This window comes from Echinops telfairi, unplaced genomic scaffold (genome assembly GCF_000313985.2).
Source record: "Echinops telfairi isolate 266 unplaced genomic scaffold, ASM31398v2 ScPeMD7_2291;HRSCAF=2852, whole genome shotgun sequence".
In the NCBI taxonomy this organism is placed as follows: domain Eukaryota; kingdom Metazoa; phylum Chordata; class Mammalia; order Afrosoricida; family Tenrecidae; genus Echinops; species Echinops telfairi.
In genome coordinates, this window is record NW_022106189.1 from 35,632,385 (window position 1) to 35,646,915 (window position 14,531).

General features: G+C 42.3%; 1 protein-coding gene across 1 annotated transcript in view; it reads left to right on the forward strand.

Annotated features, from left to right (window-relative positions):
- The window catches only part of HYDIN (HYDIN axonemal central pair apparatus protein), a 402,419-nt gene that overhangs the window by 124,645 nt on the left and 263,243 nt on the right, over positions 1-14,531 (forward strand). Inside the window, exons 8-10 of the mRNA XM_045293924.1 lie at positions 1,247-1,371; positions 8,232-8,433; positions 12,931-13,114. Coding sequence (XP_045149859.1) covers positions 1,247-1,371; positions 8,232-8,433; positions 12,931-13,114 — 511 coding nt within the window. The remainder of the gene's footprint in view (positions 1-1,246; positions 1,372-8,231; positions 8,434-12,930; positions 13,115-14,531) is intronic.

Below are 14,531 nucleotides of genomic sequence, written 5' to 3' on the forward strand. Positions count from 1 at the left end.
TCCTCTATATCCCTTGATTCTCCTCCTGTCCCACTATCATGCTCAGTCCCCACCAGGATTTCAGCACTTCCTCTTTGTTACGTTCCCCTTGATCATGCCCTACCAGGTAGCTGTGAAAGGAGGAGATCAAAGTACAAGTACTGCCGTTGTGATCTTAGATACCACCCAGTGCACCCCTTGGGTTTTCTGAAATTCACCTCATTTTTCTAAAGGATGATGGAAGGAATTTTTTAAAAAGAAAAAGAAATCTGAAAACTCTTGTAATGGAAATAAATAATAAGAAACAGTCTCGCCTGCCAGATACATTGTATAATACATTACTTTGAAAAACTAGCAATTTGAAGACGGGAAATGGACTGTGAAGATAATTAAATGGGCTGGGCTTCTAATTTAGAAGGAAGAACTCCATAAGTTATTTAAGGTCTTCCATCATCAGATCCCATTTCTCCTTCACTGCTCCCGCCCAGGACAAGAAAAGGAAAACATGTTCTTTCCCCTTCCTGCCCACCATGTCCACATCCCCCACATCAAGTTTCAGGACAAAGAACCTAGCCAACCGCTTGCTTTGCCAAAGGAGCTCTCCAGACATCTCCTGGAAAGGTGATGTCTCCACTGTCACTAACCCTGGACTATTTTAGCATCCCTTGTAATTCATGTACGTCCCATCCACCCTTTTTAAGTAGACCCTTTGTGAAACATCTTTGAATGATTCTAATGTGCGTGTGCCATCTCTTTCCTTTTGAGACTGACCGGTAGATACTTCTCTTTATGAATCCTTCGTTCCTCAGACTCTCACAAGACGATGCTATCTACCCCTTTGGAAAGTACTGTTCTTTTATGGCTTTATGGCATGATTTGCATAGATGTTTTATGTCTGTCTTTATCCGGGAATTCAGTATATTCCAGACAAGGGCTGGACTTTGTTCATTCACCATCACCCTGACAGAAATCTGGTCTCAGCAGACCCACTAAGTAAAAGACTGACTGGCTGAAAGACAAGGGCACTGACAAGAATATTGTGCATTGCTTGATTTCAGTTCCTTTTCCATCTGCTGACTGAGGACCGATCTTCCAACATTAAAGCCAAAGGTTTTTTCACGTCAGAGAGGGAAGTATATTTTACTTCTGGACCCCCGAACTGCAGCGTTGGATCTGGCCTATGACACTAGAACATGCATCTCCCGTCTATTCCCTGCACACCAGTCAAGGATGTATCATGATCGATGTGTCTCCGTGTGTGTTGCAGGCCCTTCTCCGTAGAGCCATCTGCTGGTACTCTTAATGTGGGCGAGACCATGCAACTGGAAGTGGAGTTTGAGCCCCAGACCGTAGGCAGTCACTTCAGCAAACTTATTGTGAGTTACGACACAGGTATGCATTAGTCTCTGTTGAAAGGTCTTTGAGTTAAGAGAAGCCCAAAGGGAGATACGACGGGAGTAGGAATGAGTTACCTTAACTGTGTTAGAGTAAGCTAAGAACCACAAAGTACAGAACCAAAGAATAAGTACCTCCACTAGAAATCGGTTGAGCCAGATTTCAATCTAGTTTTTCCACACCGCTCAAGAGACTGGGGAATACAGAGCTCAGGACGTAACTGCTGCCCAAAGTCACGCTGGTAGATTGAGGCTGTGCCATGGATAAATAGAAACTTGAAGGTAACTTAATAGCTCGTGGCCTTCCCATTCAATTTATTGCTGCAATCATCCACCATCATCCAGTGTAGTCCCCTGTTCTGGGCGGACTTGTTTGTGCCCACTAGTCTGTTTAAAATCCAGTCACTTTAATCCTTCAATCATGCCAGTCGCTAACTTGGCATCTTGCACAAGTGTGGGACTGTGTCTGTCACCTCTAACATTTTCTGAAGGGCCACGCACTGTGTCATCATGAGAATGGCCCGCTGTTTTTGCAACTGTTTAATTTTTTGGCTATGTAGACTACACGTACATTATGCAAGTTTCCAAAGTTAATTTTCAAATTAATATTTTAGCATTGTCATTTATTATTTCATGATTTTTCTCATTTTGTCCTCATGTCCTGTCTACCCATTCATCATGATTGACCCAGATTCTCTGCATCACATGGGGTAGCAAAAGAGTCAGGAAAAGAGCAACAGCAGACATCCACATCATAGTTCAGCGTCGCTGGCCTTGCGGATGCGTTTCTGAGCAGCGTATTTCAAGCCCTTGCCTTTGTGGTCACATAGTCCTGATGCCACGTTACTCAGCATAGCAATGCATATCCAGTGGCACAAATCTATATCTTATCTCCTAGTGTTAGATGCAGGAGCCCTGGTGGCATAGTTGTTATGCATTGGACTGCTAGCTGCAAGGTCAGCAGTTTGAAATCACCAGCTGCTCCATGGGAGAAAGATGGGGCTTTCTACTCCCATAAAGAGTTACAGACTCAGAAATGCACAGAGGCAGCTCTACCTTGTCCTATAGGTCGCTATGTGTTGGCATTGACTCAGCGGCCATGAGTATTCTAGTTTTGCGAGCAACAGAAAACCAATTCCACCGTATATAGTTTCAGGTTTTGAATATAATTAAGACTTACTTTATAGCCCAGAATAAAGTACCTTTAAAACATTGTTGATTATATCTCTATCTCATCCTTTAAATTTTTTCTAGGTGTATTTTAATACATTTAACCTTAGTACTTTGGTCCACGTGTGTAATTTACACATAAATGAATCGATTTCCTTTGGGGATATAGTGTCACAACGTTTTATTGACTGAATCAAAAAACTGTTGAAGCCAACTGCCTTTGGTTGTTGATAGATCGATGGAATTAAAACTGGAGGGAAGCTCATCTCATTAAGTCATTAGATTTTACAGATGAAAAAACCGAAGCCTTAAGGAATGAAGTGGCTTGCCCAAGGTCACATAACACAATTTGAACTCAGACTCAGACTTTTCTAACTGCCGCCTAATGCATTTTTCCACCACAGTGGATTGTCTCCCTCATCTCTCCTTTTACCACATGAGCATCTTCACTCCTTAATCCTTTGACTTTGAAATGATGCTGCCTTCTCCACGCAGCCCTCAATCTAGATTTTACTTTCATGGAAACCTGTGGAATTACACATATGCTTTCCCCGAGGAAAGAAAAGGCAAGTTGGACCATCAGGAATAGCTGTGTATTCAAATTGAGCCCTGTGTGGGAAAGTTGGTTGCCGTAGCCTGTGGTACAAATGAAGACTACAGACAGAGGGGCGATGTCGCCTTCTGTGAACTAAACTGCGGGGAAAGAGTGTGCTTTCATCTTTATTGTGGGTTATCAGTGACCAGAGCCTGTAACCTTCTATTAGTGGAAAACAGTAATGACTGCCTACCGATTAATTGCGGAGCTTTTTCAAAGCAGCCATGATCATTGGCTTCTCATTTCACAAAATAAGCATCAGATTGAGCTTTCCGCAGCTGTTTGAAGTATAAATTGATTTGAGGAGAGACAGTTTAACATGGGCTGTTGATGAAAGTCTTTTCTTCAAACTTCCCCACAACGATGTTCCAGAAGGAGAAGCATTGATCCTCCTCAGCAGGAGGCACTCAGTTACATGCCTAACAGTTGTGTTTGTGTCTGCTGCTCTTGGTCCCGCACTGGGCATGTTCTCGATTAAATGAACTAGGAGGAGACATTTTGATTTTGTTTTTCTGGCGACCAGATTTTCAATCAGTGTTGTAGCAGTTTTACACTGTCAGACTTGATTTTACTAACATTTTCCAGAACCATAATTTTTTTCTCCTTCCTTTCCCTCTCTTCTTGTGGATTTTCTTATGTTGTGAAATTAAATGCCCGTAGGCAATTGGTTTTATACTAGAAACAATTTGGTTGTCTTTTAAAAATTTTTAAAAGAATATTAAACATGCAAAAAAATGTGCTGAGGAGCTCATGGAAGCTCTGATTGCTTGGCATCTGCTGCTCTTTGCTGGACTTGTACATAACCAACCAAATGCCCTTGAGTTGATTCCATCTCCTGGTGATTCCCTCTAGGCTACAGTAGAACTGGACTCCATAATCAATAAACAGTGGCTGGGTATTTGGAAGTTAATCACCTGATGTTTCTGCTCAGATGCTGTGGGTTAATCGCTGAATTTTCAATAAGATTCTGAGAAACTTTATTAATCTTTGAGTTCAAGGGATAATTAGTATTCAGAACAGGCTTTTAAAAAAAGTTTCTTGTTGGCCTTTCAGTACTTGAGTGGGCACTTGAGGTCAGGGCACGGCCGAGTTTTCTTTAATGGCTGGTGAGTGTGCTGTCACATGAACCACTAGCCTTGCCAGAAAATAAAACTGATGCAGTTAGTCAGAGTTTTAAAGTATTATATCTCCTACTGAAGAGGAGAGACTTCGATTCAGAAGCCAGAAGTTGGCAAGTAGACTTATTTTTTTCCAAGATGGATAAGTACAACTAAATACATGAGCAACCATCATATTAGTACTTCACAGAGCAAGTTTGCCATCACTTATATCTTAGACTCTAGTAATTTGCTATAACTCTCAAGAAATTAATCTTTTATCCCTAAAGGCGAATAAAAGAATACTAGAATATAATGTAGTAGGTAATTTGGTGTAATATAGTTTTCACTTTGAAACTGTTCAGTAATACCTGAATATCCTGTACAATCTTAACTTAATATGGACAGTGCTTTTCAATTGTATGTATTATACTTAATTATAAGCGTGTGTCATTCTAATTAGATAATCTAACAAAACATTGTTAATATAAAAGTCAATTTTTTTAATGGTGGTTAGGTATATGAAACATTTGCCATTTCCTCGTTTTTAATTACATACAATTCAATAACATTAATTACACTCTCGCAACATCATTGGTTAAGCCTTTGGCTGCGAACCAGAAGGTCAGAGGCTTGAGTCTGCCCGTCATTCCTTCAGAGAAAGATGTGACAGGCTGCTTCTGTAAAGCTTGTAGCGTCGGGAACCTTATTGGGGCAGTTTTGCCCTGCTCTACAGGGTTGTTATCATTTGAATCAATTGGAAGGCAGCAAGATTTATGCCTTTAATTACATTCATGTGTTGGACAACCATCACCACTATCTGTTTTCAGATTTTTCCATCATTCTTGGCAGAAGCTCAAAGGTTTAAGGGCGGTGGAACCATTGTTTCACCTAATTCTTCTTTTCTTGCATTCTGCATTTTATAGCTTCTCACTTCCGTTGAGTGGATTACAGCTCATAGTGACCTAGAGGACTGGGTAGAACTGCCTCTGGGTGTTTCTGGGGCTGTAACTGTATGGGAGGGAAAAGCCTCACCTTTCTCTCGGAAGTGGTGGGTGGCTTCAAACTGCTGACCTTGCGGTTCACAGCCCAATGCATAACCCACTACACCACAGAAATAAGGACTCACTGGTTGCTTGAGCTGTTTAGAGAAGTGGGATGAATTACATAGCCAATCAGTCCATACACCCACGTGTGGCAGAGGAGAACTGTGCTCCATAGCTTTATCAATGACTGATATCTTGGAAGTAGCTTACCTAGCAAGCCGTTTTCCCATGTGCCTCTGAGTAGACTTGAACTGCTAACCTTCTGTCAAAGCCTAGCACATTAACCATTTGTACTACCCAGGGACACCCTCAAATCATTAGGTGTTAGTATTTAAAGGGAAATTAGAAGACATCTCTTTAAGATCCTTCATTTATAAGTCAACTAAACTAAAGTTCAGAGACATAAAATGACTTCATACCTGAATGGTAGAGCCAGAACATGAACCCAGGCCATGGGAACCCTCTGATGCCAGGATACTTCCCACAATCCCACAATGCTTGTCGTGCAGATTAAGAATTCTGATGTTGCCAATGCTGCTGGTACACCTACTGAACTCAGTCAAGTCGCTTGGTTATAGTTTCCCAAACCCTTCAGCCAAGAGCACTCAGTGTAGTTTGTTCAGCCATTCACTGGAGTGGTAAATACGACCACGAGACGAGGAGCTCACTTTCGATCAACTTGTTAGTTTCCTGGAGGCTCTACAGCTCCACTCATTTATTTTACTTGGTGTCCTGTCCTGCTCTATTGCCTGAAAGTCCTGAAATCAGAGTGTGAAATGCATTGTCTATTGGTGTAGGTATAAAGCTAAACATAAAGATATAGGTACAGAAACAAGCTATCTATATCTATATACATCTGTGTGTGTGTGTATGTTTGTGTGTGTGTGTGTATGTGTAGACAGAGAGAACCAGAGAGAGCTTTGTTTTTTGCAAGAGATCAAGCGGCCTTCCACACCCTGGCAAGAGATCAAGCGACCTTCCACACACTCTGTCTTTCCTGGGACATAATGAATGACTGTGGCTCACCGCATTGACAATGATGGCAGCTCCCAAGCTCAGCACTCAGACCAAGATGAGAACAGCATCCAAGGGCACAGAAGACACTAGCGCTGTGCGCCGTGCCCTCCCATCCCTGCAGGCAGCACAGACCTCCCCCAGCCTTCCGAGTAGCCTGAATGTCGTCTCATGACATACCAATACGTGTAAAAATACCAGGCTCACGACTTCATGTGATGACAAGAAAGGAGTTATGATCGTCTCCCTCATTTTATGGATCTGGAGATGCGGGGAAGACAGAAATGAAAAAGAAAGTCATTTATAAGATGGGTCTGGAAAGGAGGCTTCAGTTGGTTCTGTTCTATATTTGTGGGAAGGAAAACTTTACAGTGAGCTCCTCATAGAGACAATACTAGCCTTTCTGACCCTTAAATTTTTAGATGTGCTTTTTCCTTGGTGGTTTAAAAATAATGTTCATTGTATTTTAACATTTTCGGCAAAGGTTTATACAAAAGTTTAAGTTCCCACTCAGTAATCTCTACACAAGTTGCTCAGTGGCATTATATTTTTCCCAGTACATGACTATTCTCATTATTTCTTTTCCGGTGGTTTCATTACCTTTCATCTCAGGTCCCTACCCCCTTACATTCTTATCTCTATTTCAAAGTAACTGTTGACTATTTGGCCTATTCATTTGAGGGATTTTTCAGATGAGCACAGTACTTATGGGTGTCTGGGGTTAATTGTTTTAATCAGTGAAATATTTCAAATAATAACAAATGCGCAGAGAATAACGAAAAATAGCTGGTATGTTGAACACATCTCAACATTTTTTCCTACAGCATTTTCCCTTCAGTTGTTTTGTAGTATAGGTAATTAGGCTGATCAGAGAGTTGAAACCACTTGGTTAAACTTTCCATATCTGTTTCCTATGCCTTGCTCCTCCGTGGTGAATTTGGTATGGGCTTATCCCATTTTTACATATTTACTTAGTCTTGCACAATATACGAGGGTCCTTCAAAAAGTTTGTGGCAAGATTCCATTGTCTTTTAATCTCATTTTCCCACAGACCTTTTTGAAGTCCTCTCATATAGTATGTGGTTTTAAATTAAACATAAATGGTATCGTGATACATATATAACCATTTTCCTGCTTTTAAAATTCAACATTATACTTTAATATTTAAGCCTGTAGACAAACATCACTCTAATTCATGTTAACTAAGGCATCACGCACCAGTAAGTGAAAATATATGCTTGTTTTACTCTTCTGTTGAATATTTAGGCTATTGCTATATATTAGTGCTGCAGTGCGCATCTTTGTGCATATCTTCTTCTATGGATATGTGAGGTTTCCCCTCAGGATGGATACTTAGAGATGAAATTTCTGAGTAATGGGAAGAATGTATCTTGAAAATGGTTATTTCCCTGTTGTTAGTTGTTGTCATGTTGATTCCACCTCGTGAAAACTCATTGTGTACAGAGGAGATCTGTCCTATACGGCCTTCAAGGCTGCTTCCTCTTGGGAGCAGAATCCCAGGACTCCCTTCCCAGGCACTCCTATATGGGTTTGAACCACCAACCTTTGGGCTGCTAATTGAATGCCTAATGGATGAGATTTATTGGTTACTAAATATGTTTTCTTCGTGGTTACACATTGGGTTTCTAAATTCAAAGCCACCAGGTGCTCTGCAGGAGAAAGATGAGACTTTCCACTGCTATAAAGAATTACAGTCTTGGAAACCCAGAGACGGTTCTACCCTGTCCTATAGGGTCACCACGAGTCAGCATCCACTTGATGGCAGTGAGTAATATAGTAAATAGATTTTCTGGTTATGTTGGCTCTATCTAATGCTTGCATTATATTCCCAGATTTCAGCTTAAAGAAAACAAAAACTATTCAGGATATGTGATTCTAGAATAAAACTTAAAATGTGTGCTTTGCTAACTTCCAGGTGAAAAGGTGTTTGTATCTCTCTACGGAGCCGCCATCGACATGAACATCCGGCTGGACAAGAACTCTTTGATCATTGAGAAAACCTACATATCTTTGGCCAGTCAGAGAACTGTCACCATCCACAACCGCAGTAGCATCATCGCCCATTTCCAGTGGAAGATATTTGCTAACCAGGATGAGGAGGATAGTGAAAAGAATAGGTTTGTAAGAAAAATCATCTATAGGCTGTGATGTTGGGGAGTATCCACCCCAGTTATTGTGAAAAACCAGTGTCTTTTGTAATAAGCTCTAAGCAACTCAAACAAGGCCAGATTTCCATAACTTGGTTCCAGTGCCCAATGCTCCTTGGGGCCATCTTCAGCTAACCTTAGCCCTGTTTTTATGCACCAGCAGCTGAACTTGTGGACTTTAAAGACCAGACATGTCCACGCTTCATTATTCTCCCCAAACGGATCTGCGTGTCTGCATTTCCCTTCATTGTGTTGATCAGATTTAATAAGGAGGTTTCTTTAAAAGAAAAAAAGCCCACCTGTTTGGGATTGGGACCCACAAAAAGTTATATATTTTCTTTTTACAGTAGACTTATATGTTCAAAAAAGATGAAGGATGAGGAAAAAGTAGGGCCTAGATATATTGGATTTAATATTCTCGGTTTTAGCCACTCTGCGTCATCCTGCAAGGCACATCATTTAATAATGGTTGCTTGCTGATACCTGTAATCTGCTTTTGGAAGCGATCCTTCAGGCAGCAGGGAAGATTAATAACATGTAAAACCAAAAGGTTTTAACTGGTCTCATCATTGTTCAATTTCGAAAATTTTTTTTTACTAAAGCCATCCTTGCCTCCAATTTCTTTGTTTGCCTCCTTCCATCCTCCTTGAATTAACACTTTTGCTTCTTTCATTGGAATTTCTTTCAGAGTTTCTCCCCTGCTCCCCCCTCCCCTTTTCGTTTTCATTAAAGATTAGTGTGGCGAAGCTTCAAAGCTTTGTTTAAAACCAACCCAGGAAGAGATAAAAAATAAAAGCTCATAGGTCCATGGAAACCAGGCAGAGATCTCCCAGGGTGCTTGCTGTCCTAATTGGATCAGAAGGGGCTGTAACAATGACCAGCCACCGTGGACCAAGAATCCTTGTATTTTGGACAATGAGCTTTAATCACTGGATTGCCACTGTGCCATCTCTACAAAGTGAAGAAAAGTCTTTCCTGCTTAAAAACTTCATTTTGCCTCATGGCATTGAAATACCAGTGGTTTAACAAGGCAAGAGGAAGTGGCTCCTGCACTGCGCCCTTGGTCCTGATGCCCCAGCAGGCGTGTGCGTGCCAGCCCTCAGCGTGGTCCAGCCGTGTTGAAAGACCAAGTGGGAGAGCAGGTCCAAATATACAGAAAGAGGAGCGGCAGTACAAGTAGGCTTTCCATATCGTGCCTGCCCCTTGAGCATCCTGTTTTGGGGAGAACAGTACACATTTGATAAATAGGAACCGTGGGGGAATTCTGTAATACATCAATCTGAACACGGATAAAACGTTTATTCAAAAACTAACAATGTTCCCCAGCACAAATTCACATTCACAAATATGTTACTTTGACTACCGATCGACCCCTATGATTTTTCAATCATGCGTAGTCAGTGAGTCGTTGTGTTGTTGTTAGGTTCTGCCCGATGGGCTCGGACTCATAGCTACCCTGTGTGCAGTCCTGTGCCACCCTCACAACTGCTGCTGTGTTTGAGCCCATTGTTGCAGCCCCCGTGTCACTCCATCTCCGTGAGGCCTTCCTCCTTTCTGCTGACTCTACTAAGCATCATGTCCTTTTCCAGGGACTGGGCTCTCCTGATGACATGTCCAAAATCTCACCAAGTCTCACCCACCTGGCATCTAAGGGGAATTCTGACCATACGTCTTCCAAGGCAGATTTGTTTGTTCTGCTGGTAGCTCGTGGTGTTTTCAGCATCATTTGCCATACCATAATTCAATGGTAAACTCTTCTACAGCCTTTATTATTCATTGTCTAGCTTTCAGGGACACAGGAGACGATTGAAAATGCCATGCTTTGATCAGGTGCTCTTTGACCCTTGACGTGACACCCTTGCTCTTTTAACACCTTAAACCGGTCTTGTGCAGGGGCTTGCCAGGGCAAGATGTGCTCGGTGCCTCCCCTGCTGCTTCCCTGCACATTGATTGTGCAGCCAAGTAACAGGCAGTCTTTGACAGCTTCAGTCTTGTCTCCGTTTATCAGGATGTGGCCTCTAGTTCCTGTTGTGAGGATTTTGACTTTCTTTACATTGGTCTGTAATTCACACAGAAGGCTATATTCTTTGATCTTTATCAGTAAGTACTTCAAGTTCTCTTTCAGCAAGCAGTATTGGTGTCATTTGCGTATTGGAAGTCGTTCAGTGAGGCCGCCTCCAATCCTGATGCTGTAGTCTTCTCCATGTCGCCAGCACACAGACTGAATAAGTACGGTGAAAGAATGCAACCCGATGCAAATCTTTCCTGGTTTTAAAGTGCACGTTATACCCTTGTTCGGCTTGAACAATTGCCTTTTGGTCTATGTCCAGGTTCAGTATGAGCACAATTCAGTGCTCTGGAATTCCCTTCCTTCACAATGTTATCCATACTTGATTATCCACACAGTCTAATTTCTTGGCATGTCAGTAAAGCAAAGTAAGCATCATTCCGTTATTCTCTGCTTTCTGCCAATATATATCTGATGTCAGCAATGATACCCCTCATTCCACATCCTCTTCTGAATCCAGCTTGAATTTCTGACAGCTCCCTGTCGCCACACTGTTGCAACCATTTGTGAATTATCTTCAGCAAAATTTTACTTGCATGTTATAGTAATCATTTTATTCAATAATTTGTGTATTCTGTTAGATTATCTTTCTTTGGAAGGGGCACAGATCTAAAAACCTTCCAGTTAGTTGGCCAGCTTGTCTTCCAAACTTCTTACAGAGACCAATGAGTACTTCGAGCACTGCATCCGTTTTTTGGGAACATTTCATTGGTATTATGTCAATTCCCAGAGTCTTGTTTTTCGCTCATGCCTTTAGTGCAGACTGGACTTTTTTCTCTAGTACCGCCAGTTCTTGATCATACCCTGTCCCTTGAGGCATGTGCAAGGTTTTCCAAGTACCCTCTAAATGTTGGTGTTTGTGATTCCCATTGTTTAACCATCAAAATTTCCCATGTCTTCATTTGGTATGATTGCCAGCACCTGGAGGAGCACCGTTGTACCTCTGGGTTTGTTTTTATCCATAATTGGTTTCTTGAAGCTTATTCCTAAAAGTGGAATTTATCATTTCAAGCAGTATGCAATCTGTACCTTTTCCAGGTACATACCAAATAACGAAACAAAAAAAATGATTTCCTTAAAAAAAATTTTTTTAGAATACTTTGCCCTGCTCTGCCCAGCAATAGAGGGACTGTGGCTTTGTTACCATGGCCGCTGTCTCCTCCTAGCCATCAAAGGAAGCCCTCCGTGCTGTCTTCATAGAAACCGGAGCACACTGAACCCTGTTCTTTCATTTCTTTATGTCAGGTGACTGAGGGGCCCTGGGTGGCAAAGTTAATTTTTAAAATGGAAAAAACCCCCAAAACAGTGTGATTTTCTGGTCGTGTCATATGCATAGAACCAGCCAAATAAAACTCACTGCCAGTGAGCTGATGTCGACTCATAGTGGCTCTGTGGGCTACACAGAACCATTTTAAAAATAGGGCTGGGTTAGGAACTCCCACTCAGCATTCATATGGTGACGAAATTTCTCTCTCCCTGCTGGCAGTACCGGTGGCAAAAAGTCAGGAGAATGGTCATGTATCTTGGGAAGAAATTAAAATGAAAAACGTACAGGTGAAGTACTGATGCCAGGGGGAATGGGAACACAGCTTTGGTGGCGGCGGTAGTTGGGAGGCTGGAAGAAGCTTTTTCTATCGTATCACGATGCATATTAAGTGCATCCCCAGTGAGGGAGAAAAGGAGACGTCTTTAGGTGCAGTTTGAGCACTTTATAGGCTTGACAGCTTTGGTAATTGCTTACGGTTGACACGGGGAGAAAACTGGTACTCACTGGACACCTGCGACCTCTCAGGAACTGCACCAGGTCCTTTATCACACTTAATTCTCAGAACATCTCTATGATGGAGGAATTCCTATTATTTCTGTTTTATAGGTGGAAACATTGAGGCTTGGGGGAATTGGAGAGCTCCCAGAGTCACACAGCTGGTAAAGAAATAATAGAGCCAGTTTCCAAACCTAGTCCTTGCTGGCTCCAGATTCTGTTCGCTAGGAAGCTAAACTAAAGGCTGAGAAAGAATTACACAGAAGCACGTTTAAAAGGCAAGAAACCCTTCTTGGAAGTGTGAGAGGTAAAAGAGAAGTTAAATATTTTAAAAACAGCCTAGAAGACACAATTACCTAAAAGAACAGTTTTGTGCAGATACACAAAAGAGCCTAGGAGTAAACAAATGGGCATTGGGTTGGAATGGAAGCTAGGAAGGACTTCTTGAAGGACGTGGTGAAAGGGGAGGAACCTCAGACGTCAAGAGATGAAAGTGCAAGATTGCCCGGCTAGGATCTGACAGACTCAGAGCAGAGGGACCCCTCTCTGGGTGATCGGCCAGAACCAAAGGGCATCTCTTTCCAAAGCATCTCATGGAGTTCCAAAATGAAACTCCTTTCTCCTGTATTTTCCTCAGGGTCTGTGATGATCTGATCCAAGAGCAAAAGAACGAGACTGACGAGTTTCTCGAAGAGTGTATCCTTGATCCTTCCCTCCGGGAACGTCTCGCCATTCTCTCCCGCACCTTTGAGAATCAGAGACGGCTGGTTCAGGAGGACAACATGCTCTTCCTGAATAACATCTTCACTCTGGAGCCACTGGTGAGCATACCTGCAGGAGCTGGTCCCACAGTGAAGGCAAGCGGGAGTGAAGGGCACGTTTCTGTGGGAGCATTGGATGGAGTGCGTACTCCACCAGTGATCTCATCATCATGAGACCTTGAAGGAAGGTCAGTGGTACAACGCTCACAAGTCACGTTTATGGAGCGTTTTCTCTGCGCCTGTCACTGTGTCGGGTGAGAAATTTGATAACTTGCTCAAGCAAGGTCAGTGGTGAGAAATGTATCCCTCTAAAACAGTTGCTTAACCTCGAATTATTGACACTTGGAGCTAAACGGTTGTTTGTCAGTGGAATTGGCCCGTGCATTGTAGGACTTTTAGGTAGTATCCCAGGCCTTGATCCACTAGATGCTGATTGTGACAACCAAATATGCCTCCAGACCTAGTCAGAGGTCCCTGGTAGGCAAAATCACCTGGGTTGAGAATTGCCCAGTCCTTCATTCACTCAATAACTACCTGCTTACTGGCAGTATATTTTGTACCAGATGCTGTATGGGTACCAGGCACGAGTGAACAAAACGAACATAATCCTCGCCCTCACAATCGAGTAAGAGCTGAGCTTAAATTAGACAAGAGTCTGTCTATTCCACACACCAAATTATTTTTTATCATTTTATTTTAATAAATCATTTTATTGGGGGCTCTTAACAGCTCTTATAATAATCCATACATCAATTATCAAGCACATTGGTACATATGTTGCCATCATTTCCAAAACATATTCTTTCTACTTGAGCCCTTGGTATCAGCTCCTCTTTTTTCCCCTCCCTCCCCCATCCTCCATCCACATGAACCCTTGACAATTTATATATAATTGTTATTTTCATATTTTATACTGTCTGCTGTCTCTCTTCACCCATGTTTCTGTTGTTTGTCACCCTGGGGGAGGAGGTTAACATCAATCATTGTGATCAATTCTCCCTTCTTCCCCCTTCTCCTCCCACCTTCTCCTTACCCTCATGGTATTGCTACTTCCATTACTCTTCCTGAGGGGTTTATCTGTCCTGGATTCCGTGTACCAGTGTACATGCTCTGGTCTAGCCAGATTTGCAAGGTAGAACTGGGGTCATGATAGTGTGGGGGGAGAAGCATTAAAGAATTAGAGGAAGGCTGTGTTTCGTTAGTGCTGTACTGCACTGCGGCTGGCTCATCCTTTCCTGGTGACCCTTCTGTGAGTGGATGTCCAGTTGTCTACAGATGGCTTTGGTCTCCATTCCAGCCTTCCTCATTTGCCTTGAAATGGTTGCTTGTTTCGTTCTCCTGATGCCTGATATTGGATCCCGTCGACACCTCGTGTTCACATGTGTTGGTGTGCTTCTTCCATGTGGGCTTTGTTGCTTCCCTGCTAGATGGCTGCTTGTTTAACTTCAAGCCTTTAAAATCACAGATGCTATATCTT